This window comes from Xenopus tropicalis, chromosome 4 (assembly GCF_000004195.4).
Source record: "Xenopus tropicalis strain Nigerian chromosome 4, UCB_Xtro_10.0, whole genome shotgun sequence".
In the NCBI taxonomy this organism is placed as follows: domain Eukaryota; kingdom Metazoa; phylum Chordata; class Amphibia; order Anura; family Pipidae; genus Xenopus; species Xenopus tropicalis.
The window spans coordinates 26,995,380-27,022,957 of NC_030680.2; the positions used below are offsets into that span (position 1 = coordinate 26,995,380).

Below are 27,578 nucleotides of genomic sequence, written 5' to 3' on the forward strand. Positions count from 1 at the left end.
AAGTGGCCCAGTGTGCCAATTCTTATTTCTTATTTATGCATAACAAAAACAGATTTGTATAATATCAATAATTGATGATATATAATACAAATATATGTGTTTCTTATTTTTGCATTCATATTGTATGAAATATTTTTTATTGATGTCTATTATAATAATATTTTACAGGGTGTCACTAAGCCAAGGTCTGGACCTGTAAACTACAAAATGGTGCCTTTCATTTCTATGATTTACCACCAATTACAACTTTTGCAATTGACCATGGTAATACTTTACCAGGAACAGATGGGGCATAATTTATCGAAAATTTCATAAGGAAGTTTCAGTACCTGGGTTATCAGTACAAGTTTCTTTTCCCTGCATATCACATTCGCTAAAGGAAAAAAAAAAAAAGAAATATATAAATAATTTCCATTTCCCATAATTAGAACCAAAAGCACAAAATTAAAATGTTTAAGATAATGCAAAGTAAAAAAAACATTCATATTGATAATGATTCTCACTGTATAAATATAAATGTAACATATTTAAAAAGAGCAAATATTAAAAGCAGGATTTAGGTGGCAAACCCACTTGGGGTTTTTCTGTCAAGAACCCTCTCCAGGTTTTCTTTCAAAAAATTTTTTTTCGTCATTGAAATGTCATTCTGCATCAAGCCAGAGCAATCAATTGATGAAAAACTGAGTGAGATACACATTTTCATCTGCTGGTTGTCCGACACAAAGGGGCACATTTACTAACCAATTTTGAAAGTTGGATTTTTTCTTACTTCTAGATAATTTTGAGATTTATTAATGGGTTTTTGCCAGAACTCAATATTTTTGTTATTGTCCCCCAAAAAGGTTGAGTTTTTTGAAAATAACTCCCATAATTCATGATTTATTAATGTTTAGTTAATTTTTTTTTTTTTAAAAAGTAAATTTGACAGGTTTGATCTGTCTAGTACCATTGAGACCTATGGAGGTTTAGAATAGTAGAGGAATAGAATAGTCAGTGACAGCCTGTGCTTGACACATTTTCAAGAACAAGTTAATCCTCTCATTGTTTTATTTCACCCAGCTTCAAGGGGCGATTCCTGTTTGGGAAAAATAAAAAGGATTTGCGGAAATGAAAGTCCATTTAAGCTTGAATTTTTCGAGTTTTAACAATGCTTTCAACTCAAAAAATTTGGGATTTTGAAATGTAAACTCAAAATTTTTGTACGAACGCTTTAAGCATCATCATGACATTTTATAAATACAGCAATGATCGAGTTTCATTTGAATTGATTCCATGTCGAGTTTATCTGACTTTTTAGTAAATGTGTCCCAAATTGTAGCCCAGGGTAAGGAAATATCAAATGTTTAATTAACTATAAAGGAAGTGACTCAAACTATATGTTAGAAAGAAGTAGTTATATTTATAGAAATACAGTTCCCATATCTTGTAGACTATTTTGTTGTAATGCAGCAATTCTTTTACTTACCATGTCCTACAGGGGTCATGGGTAGGTATCCGCTGACCATATCTGTAAACAACCTTGTTGACAATGCATGGGCAATGTTTGACACATGTTTTAGTCAATTCATTGTAATAGGGACGTTCAGGTGGACAAGCTGGATAGCAGCCTTTAAATAACAAAAAACAGATGAACTGTAATTAAATTAAGGCTTAAGTAAAACAGTATCTTTAAAAGCTCTTTACTTTTTACCATGATTGCAGTTAGTTTCAAATTTGAGTTTTTGAAACATTAACGTTTTAGATTTATTAATTACATGAAAAAAACTTGAATAAATAAATTCATCACCTAAATGCCATTTTCTGTATAGATCAATGGGAGGTACATTTTCAAACAAATGGCTTTAAACTTGAGTTTTCAAGATTTGAGCTTTTTCATAAATAAATAAATTATTTTTTTTCTTAACAGAAATAATAATTTTGTTAATATAAAAAAAATACAAATATGCATTATAGTCAAAAATCTGAAACTTGTACAGTATTTGGATATGTAATATTTCATAAAATCTGTTCTTGCATTGTCCAGTGTATTCATATGGCTGCTCCCCCTTCCTTTTTTTTTTTAATAAACAAAACAGCAATTCTGTCAGACACCATCAAAATAGCACTTATGGAATGGTTGTATGCCTTTGACCTTAGAGTTCAGCAATGAAACTGAGGGCCCAGTCTTGCAAATATTAAGCAAAGTAGGTTCAAAATATTATAGGTGTTGTATAGGTCTATAGAGGATACAAAGCTGAGCTTGCTGACTTTTTCTGAGGATTAGGCCCATTAGTTCCTGGGTCCACCAAGAGGAACTTAAGGGCTCTAGCAGTCCAGGCCAAGTTTGTCTTTAGTTAGTAATGGGCATGTTATAAAATATGAGTGAAAAGTGAATATTTGCTGCAATTTGACCATTGTAGGGTGCCTAGCTAACCACTTGCTTGTAGGTCTCAGTAGTACTCTTGGTTAAAATAAACATATACCCCCAGAATGAATACTTAACCATCAGATAGTTTGTAAAATGTTAAGTGGCCTAGTAAAGACTCTCGCCAAACTGGAATATATATCAGTAAATATTGCCCTTTTACATCCTTTCTATTGAGCCACCATTTTGTGCTGGTCTGTGTGCTCCCTCAGAGATCACATGACAGGAAATAATGCAGCTCTAACTGTAACAGGAAGTAGTGTGGAAGGAAAAGACAGAACTCTGTCTATTAATTGGCTGATGGGGTCTAACATGTATGTGTGCCTTGGCTTGTTTGTGTGCACTACAAATCCTATGATCGCAGGGGGCGGCCCTTAATTCTTAAGATGGAAATTTTATACAGTATTTAGGATTACCCAATAGAACATACTACTAAAAAAGTATGTTTTATGACAATTATTTATTTAGATGAAGCAGAGCTTTACATATGAGACCTACATTGTTTGGGAGTATAGTTTCCCTTTAACTAAATGAGATTTGTGCTAATTGTACCAAATGGAAATATTTTGTCATGTCACTTCAGGTGATGATATGACAATAGTTTTTAAAATAAAAGAATTACTAAAAGATAAGTGGCTGGTCATGGACTTAGAAGGGTGTGAGCTTCTTTTCTGCAATACATTTTGATGATATACTGTACTTGTTGCAACAAATGCATAAGACTTAGATTCAATATATCACAAGACAGGGCTCATTGTGATTGTATTTTACTATGTACATGATTGAAAAATTAAATATTAAGAATATTGTTAATTTTTATAATCAGCTCATAGAATAATGTGTCTGTCACTGAATAAGCTTTGTATCATACAGAATTCCATTACTTTTTCTAGCATGCAATCTTTCAAGGTTGTAAGAATGTTTCAGATGACAGCAAAGAAACAGCATTTGCAACATCAGGGGTAATTTAAAAAGAATGAGAATGAATTAGATGAATGAGTTAATTTTGCAATCAATAATGCAAAGGCAGTGCATGGATAAAGAGCTTACCTTCCAGGTGTGTGACAGGGGGTGAGTGGCAGTACAGGGTGACCTGGTGGTTGCTTCTACCCTCTGGACCACAGGGAAAGTAGTGCCACATACACTGATTCTCTTTCTGATTCATGTTATAGTAGTCACAGAATATTGCTAGAATTGTAAAAAATGGAATAAAAGTCAATGCTGATACTCATTATATACGTAAGCAATATTTTAAAATTTGACTAATCACAATTTGATTTTGATAGAAAAACAACTTTTTTTTATTGTCTGCATGTTTTTTTAGCAGACTTAAGGCAGGCTGATCCTGAATATGGAAAGGCCTCTATGGAAATTCCAAGGTTACAAAATTAATGCTTCTTTTACCCATTAATACTACTGCAAATTCTATTATTAAAAAAAAATACATGTACATTAGGAAAGCCATTTATTCAAAGTACAGATATGGGACCTGTTATCCAGAATGCTTGGGACCTGTTATCCAGAATGCTCGGGACCTCGGGTTTTCCAGATAATGGATCTTTCCATAATTTGGGTCTCCATAACTTAAGTCTGGTAAAAATCATTTAAATATTGAATAAACCCAATAGGCTTGTTTTGCCTCCAATAAGGATTAATTATATCTTAGTTGGGGTCAAGTACAGGTACTGTTTTATTATTACAGAGAAAAGGGAATCATTTAACCATTAAATAAACCCAATAGGGCTGTTCTGCCCCCAATAAGGGGTAATTATATCTTAGTTGGGATCAAGTACAGGTACTGTTTTATTATTACAGAGAAAAGGGAATCATTTAACCATTAAATAAACCCAATAGGGCTGTTCTGCCCCCAATAAGGGGTAATTATATCTTAGTTGGGATCAAGTACAGGTACTGTTTTATTATTACAGAGAAAAGGGAATCATTTAACCATGAAATAAACCCAATAGGGCTGTTCTGCCCCCAATAAGGGGTAATTATATCTTAGTTGGGATCAAGTACAAGGTACTGTTTTATTATTACAGAGAAAAAGGAAACAAAAACTTTTGTAATAACAAATGTGAAAAAAAATGTTTTACAGGTATGGGATTCCTTTTCCGGAAACCCGTTATCCAGAAAATTCCGAATTACGGAAAGGCCATCTCCCATAGACTCCATTATAAGCAAATAATAAAACATTTTTTTTTCACATTTGTTATTACAAAAGTTTTATTATATACTCACGGCAAATATCTGGTGTTCTCCAGTTAATACAAAGGTCTGCTTTAGAGCAGAGTTGAGAGTAGGCAGCCACAGCAGTGCAGAAGCACTCGCAGTCCCCACCAGTGTCACAGGAGCAGACATCATTTACACAAGCATCATAATAGGGTTTTGGATCCACCTACCAAAGAGCAACATATATCAGTGTATAATGATTTTTTTTTTAAATTGGACATAAACCTTCTATAAAATTGTTGGTCCACCCAAAATATGGTACTGTATTTTATAATAAGTCAAAGCATAATCGCAGGTATATTCTAGCAACATTAGATATGAATTCTTAAAATCAACACTGTGCCAGAAATTTTGACCCAGTTAAAGAGGCTCCTCTGTTAACTGCTGTATTAACATTGATTTTATATGATCATTAGCCAAGACAAATATTCACGCTTCTAAAAATGAATGACAACATAATACTGACTTGCAAAAATGGCAAAGGCAAACCTACCTACTCTGAAAAAGGAAGTTCTGGTAATAATGTAGTATAAAATTCCTAAAACCAATATGGATAATCTCAACCTCTGAAAAAGGAGGTTCTGAATATCGAGTGATAGACTCCTTGTATACAGGAATTCCAGACTTTTGACTATTTTCAAGACAATTATATTTTATATAGAATTAATTAGAAACACCATGCAATCTCCAATTTGATGAACCAACGCCACCTCAAACTGAACCTAGCAAAAACTGAACTAATGATTTTTCCGCCTAAGCCTGGTCCTACCCCCATCCTTTTCTATCTCTATTGATGGTATCCTCATCAACCCTGACGATTTGGCACACTGTTTGGGGGTGATCTTTGACTCTGGCTCTCCTTCTCTGACCATATTAACACCACTGTCAAAACCTGTCACTTTTTCTTACGCAATATTGCCAAAATCCATTCCTTTCTTTCTACTGCAACTACTGTAACCTGCTACTAATCAGCCTCCCTAACTCCCATCTTTCCCCCCTACAGTCTATATTAAATACTGCTGCCAGAATTCTCCTCCTCTCATCCAGGAGAATTCAGGCCCTTCCCCTGCTAAAGTCCTGCTCCATTCCTCTGCTCCTCCCTACATCTCTTCTCTTGTATCTCCGTACGTTCCTGGCTGACCCTTTTCGTTCCTTGGAGAGCAATCGTTTGGTTGCACCCCCACTACTACTGCTGTTTCCCGCCTTAACCCTTTCTGCCTTGCTGCCCCTTACATTTGGAATGCCCTCCCTGATTTCCTCCAAAGAGAATCCTCCCTCAGTCTTTTTAAAACTAAACTTAAAGACTCCCTTTTGGAGCACTCACCCAGCACCTCATTTGGGAACTCGCACTTATATTGTAAAGACACCCATTGTGACCTACAGCACTTATATTTGCCTACTTGTGTCTGTAAGTTACCCTCCCATATAGATTGTAAGCTCTACGGGGCAGGGACCTCCATCCTCTTGTGTCTTTGACTCTTAACTTATTGCAGCTGTATCTTGTATTCATTTGTATTTATCTATTATTATCTTAATAACCCCCTGTTTGTATTAATGTATTCTACTGTACAGCGCTGCGTACATAAGTAACGCTTTATAAATAAAGTTATACCTACATACATACAATTATGTAAGTTTATTCGCAAAATTAAATGAATGGCATATGCAAACAGACTCCTGATTTATAAATCAAACTCTGCTAGTTATCATATAAAATGATATGGTCCATTTAAAATACTAATGCATTTTCTCATATAACTCCTTTTGAACTAGACATAAACAAGATGAACTAATCTGACATTGAATACTATATCCTGCAAAAGTGTGTACCTTGCTGTGGCAGCTTAGAAAAACATCGCTGTTGATAATGTCACATTTCTTCTCAGCCCAAGATCTGCGGTGGGGTGCTGAAAAGCATGGCTGGGGAAGTTCTAGCGCATCTGGACAAGTATTACTAAGCTTCCAGCTATTTCCAAACTCCATTACATTGCTGGCTTGTATTGAGTGGCTGGTCAGGAAGTCATTGTTAGCATTATCATCATAATTGCCACACAGGCCACAAGTTTTGCCCTAAAAAATAAAATAAAATGGAGTTGTTAACATCATAGGATGTTATGGGCGGTGAATGGGGAAAGAGGGGGAGATTTCTGTCTTGAAGAGATTTAATTTAATATAGTGTTGAAGCATTCAAGTATAACATGAAAAGACCAAAGTTAAGAAGTCTGGGTTGAGATGGGAGAGGAGATTTCAGTATTGTCAGCGCAGATGTAGATGAGAGAGAAAAAGCAATTCGAAAAGGTTAAAGGAAACCAGTACATGGCAGTGTGACCAAAAGAATAAAGAAACTGGAGGAGACAATGATAGAAATTTATGGTGAAGAAAACATTCTCTCTTTGTTTACTGCTGTTAATTAAAATAGACTAAGTGAAATAGTTGCTCCATCTGCTGCCTAATTCAGAGTCTGTATAAAAAGATAAGTAATAACTATAATAACATTGAGAATCTTGTATTATACTGTAGCTTTCAGGACCAGTGTTCTTGGCAACCAAAGCTGCATTTTCAGAGGGCCCACTTAACTCCAGCAACAGATAACATTGCCTAGTGCCCACATATATGTGTCAAATTTCAGTGATATGGGACACTCCTCTTTAAAGTTTTTTAGAATTTGGCACTTTTTTAATGAACTATCAAGACTAGTGAATAATAAACCTTATCTTACCTTGTATGACGATGACAGCCTAATTAATAGGGAAGTTTTCCTGTCCCAGATAAGGTAAACATCATTGCTTGCAGAAATGACTAGGTAAAGGCCCAGTTCACGGGTGCTATATGCAACTTGCCTTGCAGGATCTCCTAAAATTTCCTCCAAGTGTTCATTAGCCAATTTCAGTTCAGTACTCTGAATGGGTAGAACAAAGCATAAATGTTATATTAAGCATAGGGTTTTTTTTAAGTCAAAACTCAAAAAAAATCTGTGAAATTTAACTTGTGTGGTCGTACTATCCCTTATTTTGTGGCTGATGTGATAGTTGTACAGGTATCGGACCCCTTATCCGGAAACCCATTATCCAGAAAGCTCCGAATTACGGAAAGCCTGTCTCCCATAGACTCCATTATAATGAAATAATTAGGATTTTTTAAATTGATTTTCTTTTTCTCTGTAATAATAAAACTGTACCTTGTATTTGATCCCAACTAAGATATAATTAATCCTTATTGGGGGCAAAACAATCCAATTGGATTTAATTAATGTTTTATTGATTTTTTAGTAGACTTAAAGTATGAAGCTCCAAATTACGGAAAGACCCCTTATCCGAAATACCCCTGGTCCCGAGCATTCTGGATAACGGGTCCTATACCTGTAGTTCACTAATTCTGAATATCTTTTACGTTAATTTGTGCAACTTTTTTGTACCAAAAAGTGCTACAATTTGTGCTAAAGTACGAAAATGTCAGATTCATTCAAGCTTAGGTATCGGGACTTTCCTTGGGCCAGGTTGGAGCTGCAGAGTGCCATTGAGCCCTATGGGAGACTTTCCTTGGGCCGGGTTGGAGCTGCAGAGTGCCATTGAGTCCTATGGGAGACTTTCCTTGGGCCAGGTTGGAGCTGCAGAGTGCCATTGAGCCCTATGGGAGACTTTCCTTGGGCCGGGTTGGAGCTGCAGAGTGCCATTGAGCCCTATGGGAGACTTTCCTTGGGCCGGGTTGGAGCTGCAGAGTGCCATTGAGCCCTATGGGAGACTTTCCTTGGGCCAGGTTGGAGCTGCAGAGTGCCATTGAGCCCTATGGGAGACTTTCCTTGGGCCGGGTTGGAGCTGCAGAGTGCCATTGAGCCCTATGGGAGACTTTCCTTGGGCCAGGTTGGAGCTGCAGAGTGCCATTGAGTCCTATGGGAGACTTTCCTTGGGCCGGGTTGGAGCTGCAGAGTGCCATTGAGCCCTATGGGAGACTTTCCTTGGGCCAGGTTGGAGCTGCAGAGTGCCATAGAGTCCTATGGGAGACTTTCCTTGGGCCGGGTTGGAGCTGCAGAGTGCCATTGAGCCCTATGGGAGACTTTCCTTGGGCCAGGTTGGAGCTGCAGAGTGCCATAGAGTCCTATGGGAGGCTTCCAAAATCATGCACTGAAGGATCAAAGTCAGAAAGGTTTTCCCGCTGTTTTTGATTGTTCGGATATAAAAATTTTGTGACTTTCGAATACGATTTTTTCGGAATCATTTTCCGATCATTAGAAATTATTGTATCTAATCCGAATTTTACCCATTTCAGGATTCGAACTCGTACTTTGATGAATAAACCTCTTATGTGTGTCTTAAATCAGTACATTTGTGGGTGTGTAATAAAAGCTCATTATTATTAAAAGATGTGTCTAATGTGTACCATGGGGCTTTTTTTTCAGATGACTTCAGACTGCAATCTTCAAATAAGATCCATAGAGTAATTTCACAAATGTCTCTTTAATTAAATACTATATTCTTACTACTAATCTATTATTTGCACAGGTGATATGAGCCAGAACAATACAGTGCAATACTTACCCCTAAGTATATCTTGATAGACTTTGAACATGTTACTCCAGTGGAACCACATGGGATATTCTCTGTAATTATTCTAAAGGTGCCATTTACATCCCCACAATAATCCTATAATGTAAAAAAAAAAAAAAGTAAAATACTGTAAAATCATTATTATCTTTACAGAGCCAAACTGAACCAATTGGCTAGTGCACATGTTTTAGTTCTCTTTAAATGTCTATGAAGATTTTCATTCATCCAGGTCATGGTATATCTAGTATAAATAAATTTGAAGCAACTGGACTTGTTTAGTAATCATTGAAGACGTTTCACTACTCATCCGAGCAGCTTCTTCAGTTCAACTGTTGAACTGAAGAAGCTGCTCGGATGAGTAGTGAAACGTCTTCAATGATTACTAAACAAGTCCAGTTGCTTCAAATTTATTTATACTAGGTTCTCTTTAAATGTTCTCTTTACATTTAAACTAAAAAATGAATTCTGCTATATAAGGAAGGTATTATAAGGTCAAATTTACACTTTTATGACATTTATAGGGGTTTTGCTCTTCTATATTTCAATATTAAATATTGTAAGCATCCTCTCCTTGCATTTCAACTAAAATACAATTCAAGTACACTATACAATTAAGGTATTATGGGGTAAAATGTATGTTGTTTTGTAACTATTATAGAGACCTTGTTCCTCTATAACAAGGATCCCCAACCTTTTATATCCGTGAGCCACATTCAAATGGAAAAAGTGTTGGGGAGCAACACAAGCATGGAAAAAGTTCCTGGGGGTGCCAACAAGAGCTATAATTGGTTATTTGGTAGCCTCTATGTGGACTGGCAGCTTATAGAAGGCTCTTTTTGGCTTTACACTGGGTTTTATGCAATCAACACTTGCCTCCTTACCAGAAATTCAAAAATGAGCAGCTGCTGTGAGGCCACTGAGAGCAACATCCCAGGGGATGGGGAGCAACATGTTGCTCAGGAACCACGGGTTGGGGATCACTGCTCTATAACTATGCTCTCCAGTTAGAATTTACAGAATTGCACCATGCTGGAAGACAACTTTTCCAGCCCACAATGAGTGCTGAACATTTAGCATTTAACATTGTAGCTCTTATATTTTTGGGCATTGTTTAACATAATGTGCATGTGATTTCACAGGGGGTCAGAGAGGGTCATCTTTGACCCTTCCACATTTACCCCTTATTGTACTTCCCCAACACTTTACTTTGCATGAGATCTGACCTTTTTAACCCAATTATTCAACACAGTTCCCTTTTAATATAAAAAATGACTTATGAGTTGTGTTTATTAACCAGCAATGTGTTTTATGTACAGCCCAGGCAAATCCTACAATGATGCAATACAATAATGAACATTAGGCAGGATATATAGTTTTCCTGAAACACATAATTAATTACCTGAGCAACAACAAATTCACAACTTCCATCAAAGTCATAGAATTTCTTGTCAAAAGTAATATAATGACCGCTTCCGTAGATGTTACATGTTCCATAACAAGGTGTTTGTATGCATGACCAAATTCCACTCACACATGTGCTGTAGAAAGAACATTGAGATTTAAGCTAGTTCTCGATACATTATCATTTTTATTTGTAATTATCCTGTTGCTTTGTATGGAAAGTGCATTATTATAGCCCACTTCCTTTGTCTATTACTTTATAATAGTCTCACCAGGATTTGCATTCTTCAGTGAGGCTAGATCCATGAGGATAAGCTTCATTATTATATGTGCAAGGGCAGAAACGCTCTTCAACGCAGCCACCATTCCCATCATCAAGCAGTCCGTCTGGGCACACACAGCCTGAGATACATTCTAGTAGTACCTATTCAAAGAATAAAAAATAAGATATACTATATTATTATAACATAATGAAGCAGCAGAAAGCAAGGCTTAAACAAAACGATTATATTTTAGTTTATATTGGCTTTTTTACCCTATTAATATGTAGAAATGGAGCAGTTATTGCAGCTTTTCTTTGAAGTCATGCAAACTGTTTACAATTTTCACATATAAGGGGCCCATTTACTAAAAGTCATGGTTTTTTTTTACGATTTATTTTTTTTCCCACAAAAATACAATTTTTGGTGGAAAAAACAGTTATTCACCATTTATTATGTGTCAAAACTGAGACAAATCCTAAAGTAAAAATATGCTATCTAAAAGCTGTTGAGGTCACTTTTTTCATTTGTGCTCTTTTAAAGGCTTTTTTAATAAATCTTAGTATGGTGGACCACTTTGTGGACTTAGAGAAAATTAGTTTATTTGTGGTTTCAAAAACCTCTAAAACCACAAAATGAAAATGTTGATAAATAGGCCTTCCCATGTTTATAGTCATTCCAGCACTGAGTACTTATTGTAAGTGCAAATCCAAAATATAACTCCATTGTGGTCTCTAATAAAGTATTCTGATATATGAGTAATAGATAGGCAATACAGTATCACTTGTGGACTTCTACTATAGGAACTTGGTATATCAGTCATTTTCTGGTATGACACCATTTGTTTTCTGTTCTAAGACAACTGTAAAAAGGCATGGCATTGGCCTATAATTGTACAAACGGGGTGGATTTTGGTGTGGAAACGCACAAGTATTATTAACCATTGACACAATGAAGTGTCGATTAAGGTTCTTAAGGTGGGTATATACAGGCTGATAAAAGCTACCGATTTGGTCCTTGCAGACTTTTCCGGCAGCTTATTGGCCCATGTATGGGGGGTTTCCAATGTGTCTTCTTGACCAATACCTGGGCAGAAATCACCAGATATTACTCAGGCAGGTTTAAAAATCAATCAGGCTGAAAAACACCCAATGGCCTGAATTTATTGGCGTTGTGAGGGTCAAACAACTGGGTCAGCCCGACATAATCTACCTTAAGCTTAGAATATCTTTTAGAAAAGAGCTGCTCATTTGGTGACCTTGCCAAACATGCAGATCTTTACAGTTCCTCTGATTTCCAGAGAATCGGTGCACAGTCCATAATGAAAGGCACTGTGACTTGAAGCCCTAAAATCCATTATTTCAAAATGTAAATCATGTATATCTGTGTAAAAAAAATATTTGTAAAACATTTTAAAAAAAAATAATTTTGGGACAGTTCATGTTTATAGTTTATAGTGTTAAGGGGGGTATAGTTTTCCTTTAATTATAATTAGATATGTAAAAAGCCAAATGTGCATAGCCAATTTGTTTTTTTAACATTTGGTAAACACTTTTATACACAAAAATGTGTATAAAATATACTAAGTATAATGAATTCAGTGGAAGCCCTAACTGTAATGCATTTGTCTACATTGTTTATATTTTACATACACTAACCATATTTAACATATAACAAAGCAAAAAAATTAACATACAGGTCCAATATTTAGAGTACGACAGCTCCTATACTGTGGAATGGCATCTCCCTGCAGTACTGAGCTGCAGTCAAAGAAGACTTTTCCATTGGGACAAGCTGCAAAAGAGAGTTTGTGTTAGACCTTGTGTCCTACATGAGATTACACACTTTCTAAAAGATAAAAAGAAAATCAGTTGATTTGTGCATAGGGGTTGCCTATGCAGCTCCTACTGGCCGATGATGTAGGAGCGGTGGAAAGGACTGGGAGGGGGAGGATCTGTGCCATAAAAACGCAGGGCTATGATATTACTGGGGCGGGGATGTGGCGTCCGTGGCTGAAGTGGAGGAGGAATTGCCAAGTTCAACCAATGTCTGTGGCCTGATGCATAAATGCTATTAGGTTAAATGTAGACAGTGCATATATTTGTTCTTGATGACCCTATATACTAAAAAAAAAGATTGACAATTTTATAGAAGGTCATAGCAGCCATAGAGGCAGAAGTGCAAGAGCACTAATGTGTAAGGAGATTTAATACAAATGTGTTTAATTCAATTGTGGAGGCAACATTAACATTAAGAAGGTAGGCCAGAATTTGGAAGCTTTAGAAGGTGGGACTTGACCTTGTCAAAATAGTTAGAAGGTAGGAGGTATTGTGCTAGTTTGCCTTAGGGGTAAAGGGCATCTAGGGTGTAGACCCCGCAAGAAGGTAGTAATTGGAGGGAAACCATGGGCAATTGTGTGCCATGGTTACTGCAGTGAGGCAGTCTGAGAGGTTTGGGCATTGTAGTGCTTTACTTGACAGAGGAGTTATGGGAAATGTTTAGTGGCTGGGAGTCCCACACGGCTAATGCCACTCTGCTTGTGCATAGCACACTACAGATGGCACAGGAGACTCCTGCTCTTCATAGAGCAGATAGTAACTACTTAGCTACTACTAAGTTATTTGCACTGGAGTGCAGCCTGTGTCGGTCAACCTCTTAAATTGTCTCAATGATGTAAATGAACTTTTACATCTCCTGGGTCCTGTGGAAATACAGAGAGGTCCAACAAAAAGCATTGTATAATTTATTACTTACTGTCATTGGAAAAACTAGTGCAGAGAAGTTTTCCGTCATTACAGGAACTGTTGAGAAAACACAGACATCATGTCAACAGCTTTTCAATAGATTGTGATATAGATCTGTGTAGATCAATAAAGTTATACATCCTTACCAGCGCTCATCTCTTCTGTAGATAACCTCATATGGTCTAAGATACATTCCTTGGAAGTAGCAGGAGCAATCTGATAATGAAACACATTTCTGTCTTTCGTTGAGATACATTCCGTCTGGGCATCCACAGCCATCAATTGGGGTGAATTCACTGTAACAGTCTCTTTCTCCAAGTGCCAGGGAGCGGCAAGTAGGCTGGCAAGTAGTGATGTTATACAAGTATGTCTGTGAGGCTGGGCAGCTGGGCAAGTCATTTTCTGAAAAGGATATAAAGGAAATTTTTAAAAATTCTGATACATGGAAGTTTAAAAGCTGCAACAACACCCTAGTAATGGAGTACTTTCCACTCTAACCAAAATGGTTCCATCATTAAGTGTAAATTAAGAGAATGTATAAGAATTAAACTTACCACAGGTTCCATTCCTCCAGCCCCACAAGATGATTCCTTTTGCAGCACAGGCTCTGGCATATGAGGACAGTGCGGCACACATGCAGATATCACTACGACTACAGCTGCAGGTATCGTACTCACACCTCTATTGGAGAAAACATATCTTGAGGTTTGTAATAGAAGAAACAACGTTTGCAAAGACATCCACTTATAGTGATATAATTTACAATTCTTACATATTAGACGTAAAGGCCATAGAAGAAATGTATCGCAGTGATCACTCTCTTTGCTTAAACAGTGGTTCTTAATCTTCCTAATGCCGCGACCCTTTAATACAGTTCCTCATGTTGTGGTGACCCCCAACCATAAAATTATTCCTAAGACCATCGGAAATATGTGTTTTCCGATGGTCTTAGGCGACCCTTGTGAAATGGTTGTTCGACCCCCAAAGGGGTCCCGACCCACAGGTTGAGAACCGCTGGCTTAAAAGGATTCTGTTATGATTTTATAGTATAGTTTTAATTGCTATATTACACTGTTCACTTTGCAAACAATTGATTCTACCCTTTAAAATTTTATTCTTGAACCAATAATGCCTTTTTTTTAGCTGTAATATTGGTGTTTAGTCAGCGATCTCAGTGCATTGTGCCTGAGTCTGAGCTTTCAGAAGGAGCCAGATCTACATAATAGAATTGCTTTTAGATAAGATATTATTTCTCCTACTCAGAGTAGCTGAAGGAGTTAGGACTTGGCTGAGCCGGACTTGGATTTTTACTATTGAGTGCTATTCTCATATCTACCACTAGGTGAGGCAAGGGAACATTTTAAGCAATGCAGGTGTCAAGTAACTGCTATCTTGCTACCTTCCCATTGTTCTGGTGATGGGCTGCTGGGGGAGAAAGGGGGGTTATCACTCCAACTTGCAGTGATGTTTGAACTGTTCTAAAAGCTTGCTGTAATTATCATCTTAGTTAGCCAATAAAGGTTACCACTTTTGTTATGCTTCATATCATAATTTTTACCGTATAATCTCTTTATTCATTACTATTGAATTGAGATCAAAGTACATTTCCATTCACATATGATAAATAAATAAATAAAACAAGAGGTGAAATTAATAAAAGAGCTGAATTCTATGTGAACATTAGTTTTAATGAAGCTTTTGTCATGTTGAAATACCATAGAGGATAAGCATTGTTCTAATAGGTTAATGCAGGGGTCCCCAAACTTTTTTAACCATGAGCAAAATTTAAATATAATAAAGTTGGGGAGCGACACAAGCATGGAAAAAAATCCTAGGGGGTGCCCAATAAGGCTATGATTGATTATTTGGTGCCCCAATGTCTAATGGCAGACTACTGGCAGTTCAAATGGTTTTTATTCAACCAAATCTTGCCTCCAAGTCACAAATTCAAAAATGAGCACTTGCTTTGAGGCCACTGAAAGGAACATCCTAGGGGTTGATTAGAAACATGTTGCTCTGGAACCACTGGTTGGAGTTCACTGGGATAATGGTACAACTAATACTGACAAAACTGATCATTAGGATCTGCTAAGTTTAATAGGGGAAGTAGAACACTTGTTCAACATGAGTTCAGTAAATAGGGCTTGTGCTGAATATACTTTTTGCCTATGGTTTTAATCACAAAAATGCTGTATTTTTTGTTATTTCATGACCTAAACAGGCCAAACAAGGAAACAGAAGCTACTTATGCCTTTCTCTCTAATAACAAATTTACAGTTTTGGGCTGATGTCACCTATTTGCAACATTATGTAAAAGTGAGGCTACTGTTACATTGTAAGATGTGTTATACATAGGTTATTATTCCACTGTGTTCATTGTATTACACATTTTTATAGTACCGTGTACTACAATGCATATTACATATGGGTGAGCCTGACAAATCCCTAGGTGGAAATTAAGGAGTAAAATTGGGGTTCCGAACCAATTACTGTATGAGACACTTAAACTGTGTTTGAAGCCTTTCTGATTTACACGTAAATAATGGTCCTCTGTGAACTGAGAAACAGTTTTTTTGGCATATAGTCATAGCTATAAGTTAAATCTTATGAAGAATTACCTTATAATATTCATCTGGGGCTACTGCAGAATGGCAATTTCCAAAAGGAGAATTTGGATCTTTTAATTTAGCACACCAAAAATCAGCATAGGTTTCTGGAGAAGACAAATGAGAAGATGTAAAAGTGAAGACCTATAGGTATGAGCCATATCCAGCCCTTGTATCTGGTATGATCTATGTAAGATGCTTACTAGTCTCAACACTGAGGCTGCATGGATCTGTTAATAGTTCTACTGAGTCTTGGCAGGTAGACTGCATTTTCCAGGTGTTGGCAAAGGCTGATGCTGTTGATTCATCTATACCTCCAGATGTTGTGAAGTCATCTCCTTCCACGTAATTAAAGTTACCACAAAGACCTGCAGATAATAAAATATATTTATATACATATTTTTGCTTAATGTGGATCACTGATGCTGGGAAATACATTAAATAAAAACAATTATATTAGCACTCCCAGTTAAACTTTGCAAAACAGAAGAACAGTAATTCTTTGTGGTGTGGTGGAAGATTGATGATATACACTTTGGCTGTAGGTTAGTTAGGTATCATTCATTTTTCAAAATATATACTCACCTTCAAATATATTCTCTTCAGTATTATCCATGGTAATATACACCTGCATCAATGGTAGGAACTGGATTTGCAATTGTAAATCAAAGTCGGTCTCCACAATGACAAATGTGTCAGAGGGCTGTACAACTGAAAAACTTCCTAGAAAATTAATATCAGGATAGAAAATAATAAGTCTTTCAGCAGAAAAAAATATATATAATAGGCTTTTATATAAGATTTATTGGGGAAGTTACAAATATATACCATACTGTATGTTTATTTGTTACAGTACATTAAAATGATAATGTCATGCAGAAGAATTGGCTCTTAGAAACACTGAGGGACAGAAATACACATAAATTTTATCTATTTTGCACAGTCGATCACATGAAGGCCAATTAGCAAGGCGGTGCAGCACCAAAATCTGCTGTCACTTAACTAATTCAGAACACACCCTTCTAAGTAGATCTCCAAAAAATAAAATTGGTGAATTCTTTAGAGGTAGAAATAGCACAATGAATGCAAACACAAATAAACCCAATGCCAATAATCTTCTCATAGACAATAAAATTAAACAAGACCATATCATCTTAATCCGTGAGTATAAGCAGTCTTACCTGTAACATGAGGGAGGCTTACTTGGAGATCATTTAATAAAACAGATCCATCAGCTCTGATGGACAAAACCTGCATAAATAAGAAATGGTATTGTAATAATTGTCTTGGGTATAACTTAGAATAAATACTGAAATAAAACTTGATAAAGATGCTTTCAGCAAACCCACATTCTTGTCATCCATGTAGTACTTGATGGTCTTTAGACAGGTCTCACGTGAATAAGCATTGCATGGAGTCAGCTCAGCTGCAATTATGTGGCTCTCGTTGCTATTTAAGCTGATCTAGAAGTGAAAACATTGGTTAAAAGCACAAACCATAAAAATGGTGCTCTTTTTAATTCATAGGCGAATAAACATTTAAATTGTGTTCAATAGTGGAATTATGTTTAACAGTGATTATTGTATTGTAAACTGCTAATAAATGAACCTAAAACTAGAAAAGAGACTCGAATGAATCAAGCCCAAATTAATCTCTCAAAAAATAACCCTTTATAAAGGGAGATTTCACCAAAGTTTGAAAGGAACATCGAACACACCGGACAGTGGAGTCTGCTTAAAATACGATCTTTATTCCTTCATCTTAAAATACAAGGTGCCTGACGCGTTTCGCGCGTTTAAGCACTTAATCATAGGCTTAAACGCACAAAACGCGTCAGGCACCTTGTTTTTTAAGATGAAGGAATAAAGATCATATTTTAAGCAAACTCCACTGTCCGGTGTGTTCGATGTTCCTTTCAAACTTTGCTAATAAATGAAGTTCAAAAGAACTTACTTTACTATCAGTCAAAATATTAATAATGTCTTGCCTTAGATAGCAAATAGTAACAGCTGCCATGGAAATTGTACAGCTTCCCATCAAATGTTTGGAAATGAGCTCCTCCTTCAATGGAACAAACTTTGGGGCACGTTCCACCTGCGCAGACCCATTTTCCTGCATTACAGTAGCTAAAATGGGAAAGAAACAGTTGTGAATATTGGTGCTCATAAATCACCTCTGCAATATTTTGCTCTATTGAACTCATAACTTGAAGTTATGAAACTTGAAGTCTACGAAAACCAATTATCAGTTAGTTATACAACTGTGTAATGTAGCTATCAGAATGCAAAGAAAATTTGCCATGACAAAAGTGAAGTGAAAAACTGCCTAACCCCTGTGGAACCTGTCACTCAAGTTCCAACCAAACACTCCTTAGTGCAGGGGATCCCAGCCTTTTTTAATCCATGGGCCACATTTGAATGTAAAAAAGAAAAGCATGCAAAAAGTTCCTGAAGTGTCGAATATGGGCTGTGATTGGCTATATGTAGCCCCTATGTAGCCTGGCAGCCAACAGGAGGCTGTGTTTGGCAGTGCTTTAAGGACACTGGAAGCAATATCCAATGGGTTGCTGAGCAACATGTTGCTCGGTTGCTCATAAACAACTGTCTGGGGATCACTGTCTTAGTGGATTATCATTTGGAAACCTTTTGAATTAATATATTCTGCTATGTTATTTGGAGATTTTTTTATTTTTTTTTTTTTTTTTTTTTTTTTAAATCATCAAAACAAATTTTCTAAAAAAAAAAAAAATTACTTATGTAATTTGCTGTCCATCACAAAACTGAGAAAATACCATAATTAATGTAGGAGGATGGAAAATGAGCAAAATACAAAAAAAAAACCCACCAATAGTTTACTACCCTTTGATATTTTTTTAAATGCTGCTGAAATAATGGTATTTCTCTAACATAATAAGTTTTACATAATACATATGCTTTATCTATAGGCATTATTTACTTGATGGAAATTGCTTATGTTTGTTAGAGTAGATATTACTCCACTACGTACTCTAATATTTACTTTGTGAGAGTAGATATTAAATATTGTTAAATAATAATTTGAGAAACTACATCAAATTAATCCAATATATTAGGATTTGTGTTATTAATCAGTCCCTAATTTTAACATATACATGTACAACTATATTAAATATCATGCTTAGCAATCAGGTAATATACTGTACTTGTTTACATTTATGCATACAAGAATACTAGTAACTTTTTTTCTTTTTTTTACAGTAACCTTACCATTCATCGCATTCATTTACAACCTTTGCTCCAGGAGCATAAAACTGATTTTGAAACTTGCAAGAACAGTCGCTTGTTGCTATGCAGCCTGTGTTAGTGTAATCATCCCACACCGAGCCTAAAGAAAGCAAAAGAACCAGTTGAATTTTCTTTGTAATAAAGTATTTGGACACCTACTATTTGCTTGTGTTCCTTGTTCCTCTGATAACATTATTGAAACTAGTATAAGGAAAGGTCAAGAGCTAGAGCTTGATTGACTTGGTAAAAACAAAGATATATCGTTTTCTAAAGCAATTATTTATTGAGGACTTTCAGACTGCAAGCCAGAGGAATTCAGTAGTTCAGTGAATTGGAAGAAAAACATGTAACCTAATCAAATTACCAATATAAGGCAAATGGCTTGACTTTCTGTCAGATGCCAGGCATTGTAGCACACCACTGAGCCCTACTGTATGCCATTGTGTGTGTGTGAACATCATGTGTCTGTCTGTCTACAGTAGACAATTGCTCGTACCCTGTACACAGTATCCTGTTTGCCATTTTTCTTCTGCACAACTAGCTAAAGCACTTTATATCACTGTTATTGACAATTTTCTTGTTTGCCCAATTTTTGACCCCTGCCTGTCCACAGACTCCGATATCAGCTGCCAGACCAGACTCATAGCTTGAAATCAGAATATGGCAACTGTCTTGCTCTTTGGCCTGGAGACAGCCTTCACATTCTGCTATCTGCTCAGATTCTTGCCTGTTCACCTCTGTCTCTACTAAACCCTTCATTTTCTTTTCTGTCTGGTCGGCTGAGGGGAGTTGGATTTTCGGGTATTGCAGCAAAACTCTGCATCTGAAATTACATCTGTAAATACCTATGGAGCTCTTCATTGTTTGTAAATGAGCCACACTGACAATGGAGGTTGGATTCTATACTGGGTACTATTATGCAAATGCATTGCAACCAATAATTAAACTAATAAACAAACTAACAGCCCTTACGCAGTCTTATGCAATTCTCACTAACACATATCAGGGAAATGCTATGTCAAATATAAAGAAAATGTATCATGACATTTTTTATTCAACTGTCTTATAAAGTCCCCAAACTATAACTTTTAATATGGGCTTCCCTTTCACTCATACAAATCCATTATGACATTGCCATGAAATTATGCAAGATAGCGATCCAAAGATGAAGCCTTACGTCATCGTTCTAAAACCGTGCTTCAAAAGTATAACATAAGTATCTCATGGTGTCTGACATGAAGTGTTAACTGGAAACTAGAGGAGAAACTAGAATAAATCCTAAAGAGGATATTTATGAGTGTCTCTTAGTGCTCATTTTCCAGTCACTTGCACCCCACTACCTGTTGCTGACCCTTGGTGCAGAGCTCAGCATCAGGAGGTACAAATAACTGATACAGAGCACAGAGCACATTCTTCCATTTAGATGGTAGAATTAATTATTTGCAATGTACACATTGTAATTTAGTAGTAAAAACTACACCATAAAATCCATAATCCTTTTAAAAATGACTTTGTACTTGTATTGCACCCTAGCCAAGATAAACCAAGTCCAGGTTATACATAAGCCTGTTTATGCATACCAATTCGTATACAGTGAGATACAATTTCCTGGTGATAATAAAACCACTCCCTGTCTTTAGGGTCTTTCTATTTTTGCTAATAGATACCAATAGATACTACTGAGTGTAACATTTTTGCAAGACTTACCGTCAGGACAGAAGCAGCCATCTATCTCATGTTCCTCACAAAGGCTTGTTACTTCACGATGAGAGCATGTACTTATGCATGGGGAACCACTCTCCTGGTATACCATGTTCCCAGGGCACTGCTTAGCTACAAATTAAATAAATAAATTGTTACTGTCTTACAGCATTTACTTAAAAAGGATGATTAAGCTTTATACATGCAAATATGCATTGCATATATTAAGAAATATGTATAATGAAATGTACAAACTAGGGTATAAGTTTTGACTTTAAAAAGATGAATGTAAAATGAATGTAAAAAGTTTCTTACGACAGAGAGAATCAGTTCTCCAGTTCTGTGGGCTCCCTCCTGCATGAGTGCATTGCCTTGAAAACTCAGTTAATGTACTGCATAGACAGGAGACATCGGCACTGCTACAGGAGCACACATCGAGCATGCAGGCCATAACGTAATCTGTTACATCAAGAAGATCTTGGCATGAGGAAAAGGCACTTTGGCTGAGGTAACTCTTGCACACAGAGTACTGAAAAAAGAAACATAAAAACAATTTAATCTTCAAAATGTGGTCTTGGATACACATTTTAGAGCAGGCAAAAAAGCAAACATCCAAAATACATGTGTGCATACACAATGTCAATATATAGGTTTGAAAATACAATAAACTTAATATGCTATGACTTTACTTATACACTTCCACAGTTAAATAAACATAAGGTTGTCTCATCATTGGGCTGGCTCAACACAATCTGGAGCCCAAAGCAGATTGTGACACACAGCTCTCTACACTCAATACCTGGTCACTTGGGGACTGACGGCATAATTTTGCTTCACTGTTGTTTCTGTGCTTTACACAAATCAAATCATTGTTAACAGGGCATGGTAGTCTACATTTTACTGTCAACACAGAATAGTGAAAAATTATTCTCTTATATTAAACCAGAGCTGACAGAGTAAACCTAACAGCACTTCTAATACTTATTTTTTTACCATTTGTTTGGAAGGAGACAAAACATTGTAACTGTACTAAACTCACTAAAGCTATCTGCTGATTGGTTGCTTTGATTTGATTACTATTTCATACTATATAGATATAGTATTCCATAAATATTCCACAATTACTTTTGCAGCATATTGAGAATAATAGTTTAATACAAATATACTTACATATTGCTTACAACTGGAAACATTCATTTGCTGGCTCTCATCTACGTTTGTGCAGGTAACGGTAGGATCGTTGATGTTTTGCATGTTTCCAAATTGGATAGGGGTGAGTGCCATTTCTAACAATGGAGAGAAGCTTAAATAACTGAAAATGCAAAGCCACCAAAAAATATTCTTATATAGGAAAATATTTTCTCCATGGCTTAAACCAAAATGCAAACTTACCATTCAGATAGAATTCATCACTGATTGGCATGCCATTGTAGTCGCCACAGAGTCCACACAGTTTGTCATTATAACTGGCATCCAGCTCCAACTGTGCAATGATAAAAATACTTTTGGGTCAACCTGTTGCACTTAAATTAATAATAAGCTTCCAATATTATAATATGCACAGCTAATTTTAGGGGTACAGAGAAAATCAATTTTTCTATTGGTTCAATTAATGTCTTTGTAAAAATGACTCCTGACATCAGTTATAACAAATTTGTTAGCACAAGTGCAGTGTGCAAAGTGCAAATTTGGTGGCAATGTTCTTTGCGCACAGTGCTAAAACTTGCACAGAAGTGCTGCACTTCTACATGAATGAGATGCAGTTGTGCTGAAGATCATCATTAGATGCACTGCATATGATTCATAGGAAAGACTGATGGGGTGCATTAGCACAAGGTGAGGCTTTAGATGCAATACCATTAAGTATTGTTACTGATTTGCCCAACAACTGCGGCAGACCTTTCGCAACCACAACTACGGTAGCACTTAATTAATGACACCTCTACTCTTTCTGCAGTCAGCCCTTAGCAACAATGTAAATTTAACCCATACATAGTGGCAGGTCACATTTTATTCCAAGTAATAGCTCACCGTAACTGAATCTTCTTGGTTCCATGTAAGGGTCAGACCAATCTTTGTGTTCACTTTTGTGTAGCCAGAATTCTGGTTTATGAGAATTCCATAGCTGAAGTAAGGCATCTCAAAACTAAGGGATAATATACATTAATGAATTAATACAAAATACAAAAATAGCTTCAAAGTAACAAGTAAGCACAAATCTGAAATTAAAATACAAATTGTCACTATACATTTTTTTAACTTCCTGAGTTAAATATCCTTGAAACGATACCCCAGGATTTCAGTTAATCCATTCCCATGCAGAATGGTCTTTTTCATATTTCCAACATATACAACTGTTAATGATACTGGGAGTTGTGGCTTAATATTATAAATTAATTTATGTATTTACAGCTTAACAACAAACAAAAAGATGCCTTATAACATAACAAATCATTTTTAAAAACATATGAATTCAGTATATGTTTAAGTAAATGTTGGTACAGGTATGGGATCACTTATCCGGAAACCCGTTATCCAGAAAGTTCCGAATTACCGAAAGGTCATCACCCATAGACTCCATTATAAGCAAAGAATTCTAATTTTAAAAAATAATTTCCTTTTTCTCTCTAACAATAAAACAGTACCTTGTATTTGATCCCAACTAAGATATAATTAATCCTTATTAGAGGCAGTACAAGCCTATTGGGTTTATTCAATATTTCAATGATTTTTAGCAGACTTAAGTTATGGAGATCCAAATTACGGAAAGATCCCTTATCCGGAAAACCCCAGGTCCCGAGCATTCTAGATAACAGGTCCTATACCTGTACTAACTTTGATATGGATCTTAATTCTTCCAGATGCATGTGTTTGACTGATGTAAAAGCATAACTACCTATATGCACAGGTGACCTTTGGTACCTTTGGTCATCTATCTATCTATCTATATCTATCTATCTATCTATCTATCTATCTATCTATCTATCTATCTATCCACCCATCCATCCATCCATCCATCCATCTATCTCTATCTATCACATGTTACTGCACTCAAGCAATTCTTTACATAAGTCAAAAATGCACATGGGGGAGTGGCAACTATCTATCTATCTATCTATCCCAAAGAAAAAACAGCAGATGGATTCGTACAGCTTCCCTTTTAAAGCATGTATTATAAAAAGTATTGTATTAAAATAAAATATAACATTTCTTCTGTTTAATAGTGCTGGTATCATAAATATACATTTAAGACTAAAAAAAAACATACAGACAAATTCCAAGTTACAGTGAAAAAGCAATTGTGAAAAAGGGGCACAGTGTTGAGCAAAGGACATAGCTGAATTCATAAATAATTTTGTTAACATAAAAACAGAAAACCAAATATAAAAATCAGTGTTTGACTTACATGGCCCCATTCACCTTCTGGCCATCTCTCTTCAGTTCAATGGTCACATCCTTGATTTGAATAAGGATTTGGTGAATGACTGGGATACCATCCTCAGTGTCTCGTTGGATGTGGACAGAAAATTCATGGTAGGAGTCCCCACAGTCTGAAGCCAAATTATAGTTGCAGGTGCCAGGAAACTGATAGATCACTCCATCAAATGTCTTGTAATGGAAGTTGCCCCATGAGCTGCAGATAGACTTAGTGTGGTCGATGGGTCTACCTACAATATTTGGTGATAACAAAAACAGTTAAAGCTGTATGTTCTTGAATCCAGTTGTATGACAAGTGTTTACATATAAAACTACGAAAGATTTGTTTTTGGCTTCAATTACCGCCAGGCTAAATTTATGTACTAAACATCATTTTTTCTATAAAATGTCCTGGAACACTTTGTCAGTGCTGGAGAATTGGGACATATGCATGACTTTATTGCTATTGTGTTTAATTAGCTATTGGCTGGTAAGATATACCGGATTCTGGGATTTGCTTATCTTTTGCGCAAACTTTTTGTAAGTGGTCCAATCAAAGCAGTGGATGGGTTACTCGAACATTTATTTATGTCCGTGTACCAAATGTTTGTTGTACCCTTTACAAATTTTTTCATTATTTTAAACAGCATGGGCATGCATATGGCTTTAAGAAATATTGGCATTGCGAGATATTTAAAAATAAACACAGGGCGGGGGGGGCGGAGAAAGGGCAGGATGTTTGCAAAAATGTCAGGAGTTTTCTTCTTTATGTTCTCATATTAGATATTAATAACTAAATGTGGATGATTTCCTGTATGCTCTGTTCTATTGTTGTTTTTGTATCTTTATGCCATATAAATGTGAGAGTCAGCATTGTATTAATTTATATCAATTCCGAATGCTTGAATGTTTCCGATCGCCATTGGAGTCATAAAGGAATTTTTTTCCTTTTGAGGCATAATTGGCATGGGCTTCAGGCTGGGTTTTTTTTGCCTTCCTCTGGATCAAAACAGAGGATATATAATAATGTATTTTAAGTTTTATTTTTCACAGCAGTAGTAGGACCTTGCCAGAATACTGCACAGGAAATTTTAGAAGAGGGAGAAAGGAGGGTCTCTCCTGTAACTGAATGGTGAATTGATTGGTACAGATGCTACTACTGCTTGTGCTCGGAGACAGCCTGCTTGGATTTCCTACCATCAAAAACCTGCAGATTCAGGACCGGCAGCAGGGCTGCTGAACTTCTCTCATAGTGGGACATGCAGCTCCTGTTAGTAGTGGAGTTTGGGGCCTCTGTAGGTAGAGTAGTCTAATACTCAGTGGTGGATATAATGACATGAAATGTCAACTATGGAAGTAAAATTCAAGTCTTCAGTGAGGAACGGCAGAGCATAGTAACAATCTCTCATGGAATTCTGGCTTTAGATTATTGTCTTGGGTTAGGCTGGCAAGTTCCTATTTGTTTGATAAATATGGGAAAAAATGCTGTGGCCGTCTTATCCCATTTTTGTCTCCTGGTGTTTTATTAAGGTATGTAACAATGGAGGTTTAGTTCAATGGCTCAAGGCAAAGGGTCAATTAAGGAGTCCCTTTACGAAGTCACGTACAAAATCTTTTCTTAACAAATAGGTTCTAATTAGCTCAACAACAACTCTGTTGTGGCAATGAAACTGCAACACTGTGCTGAATACACAAAGGGTCAAAGCTTTGTCAAAGCCATGTTAACACGTGGAGTGTATTCAGTTAATTCACCATGTTCAATAACACAACAATTGTTTCTAAAGAGGATTACTATCTCCATGGGAAGTAGCAGCAGATACTATATGTATGAGTTGATCAGTCAGCTGCGACCAAGCGTATAGCACATAACACAATATGTAGAATACTACTGCTACGTTCTATTGAGATACAGTGATCTAATTTAGAGATAACTGTTGCATTATTGCAAATAGGATAAATTTACTGAATACAATGAATCCACAGGATGAATTGGATGTGACTTAATCCTATAAATATATTCAGCACAGTGTTGCAGCATATTTGATTGCCATAACAGAGTACATCAACATGAGGACACTGGTGAGAGGGAGTCTTCTGTGGAATACAGTGTGAACAAGCTAAGTGATTCCATGTGTTAAGAAAAAAACATCTGCAGATTTTATATCTGGAAAGTACACAAATGCCTATTGCATCTAATATGTTGCTATATGGCAGTTCACTTATATGTATATTTAATATTAGGTTATACTTTGATATTGTATTGGGATTTGTCTATTGGCACCATCTATTTAAAAAAATATATATGAGTATTTATGTGTATATATGTACATTTAAAAAAATATTTTGTCTGGAAACTAGAGGATAATAAAAAAACCTTCCCTTCCCCTACTAGATTGGTATATAAATAAAATGATATTAAAAAAAATGTTTTTGTATTGTGTTGCATGGTTCATATAAATCTAGTAATCTTATTAACACATTTAAAACTACATTTGACATTCGACCTTGATAAATCAAAATAAAATTATATATTCATGAAGTGATAGACATATATTTAATATAATGTCAGTGTGAATATGTACAAAGCACTCATTTTTCTTAAAAGGATACTAAACCCAACAATAAAGCTACCCCACTGCATCCCATAGTTCTCTATGGATGTTAATAACAATTATACTGTAGATGCAACAGAATCCAGCAATGAGAATGCTAAATACCAATACCATGTTAGTCTTACATACAGACGTTATTGTTTAATTTTTTACTTCATTATTTTACACTGTAATTACACATGGGGAAATATTACAGACTTGTTCAGTGCTAAGAAACTGATGAAAGCTTCCAACTGCAGTTGAAGGAATAAAGAAGCCAGATTTACACAGATCAGGATGGTTTCTTATTGGAGGATTATTTTGCATTTGAATACAGCCATGGGCCTGGATAGATAGGGAAACATTTTACTGAGTAATTTTGCTTTAAGAATAGCTCCCAGTGTGCCTTAACCAT

At 36.1% G+C, this 27,578-nt stretch overlaps 1 protein-coding gene across 1 annotated transcript in view; it reads right to left on the bottom strand.

The window, feature by feature from the left end:
- The window catches only part of LOC100498375 (mucin-2), a 68,396-nt gene that overhangs the window by 40,005 nt on the left and 813 nt on the right, over positions 1-27,578 (bottom strand). Inside the window, exons 2-27 of the mRNA XM_031900757.1 lie at positions 24,562-24,823; positions 23,187-23,301; positions 22,548-22,638; positions 22,326-22,441; positions 21,471-21,684; positions 21,162-21,287; positions 19,437-19,554; positions 18,179-18,317; positions 17,541-17,654; positions 17,373-17,442; positions 16,777-16,914; positions 16,395-16,559; positions 16,204-16,298; positions 14,140-14,266; positions 13,732-13,987; positions 13,596-13,642; positions 12,538-12,635; positions 10,854-11,005; positions 10,580-10,718; positions 9,172-9,276; positions 7,356-7,535; positions 6,467-6,706; positions 4,646-4,802; positions 3,455-3,592; positions 1,466-1,607; positions 330-373 (exon numbers count right to left, since the gene is read on the bottom strand). Coding sequence (XP_031756617.1) covers positions 330-373; positions 1,466-1,607; positions 3,455-3,592; positions 4,646-4,802; positions 6,467-6,706; positions 7,356-7,535; positions 9,172-9,276; positions 10,580-10,718; positions 10,854-11,005; positions 12,538-12,635; positions 13,596-13,642; positions 13,732-13,987; positions 14,140-14,266; positions 16,204-16,298; positions 16,395-16,559; positions 16,777-16,914; positions 17,373-17,442; positions 17,541-17,654; positions 18,179-18,317; positions 19,437-19,554; positions 21,162-21,287; positions 21,471-21,684; positions 22,326-22,441; positions 22,548-22,638; positions 23,187-23,301; positions 24,562-24,823 — 3,588 coding nt within the window. The remainder of the gene's footprint in view (positions 1-329; positions 374-1,465; positions 1,608-3,454; positions 3,593-4,645; positions 4,803-6,466; positions 6,707-7,355; positions 7,536-9,171; positions 9,277-10,579; positions 10,719-10,853; positions 11,006-12,537; positions 12,636-13,595; positions 13,643-13,731; positions 13,988-14,139; positions 14,267-16,203; positions 16,299-16,394; positions 16,560-16,776; positions 16,915-17,372; positions 17,443-17,540; positions 17,655-18,178; positions 18,318-19,436; positions 19,555-21,161; positions 21,288-21,470; positions 21,685-22,325; positions 22,442-22,547; positions 22,639-23,186; positions 23,302-24,561; positions 24,824-27,578) is intronic.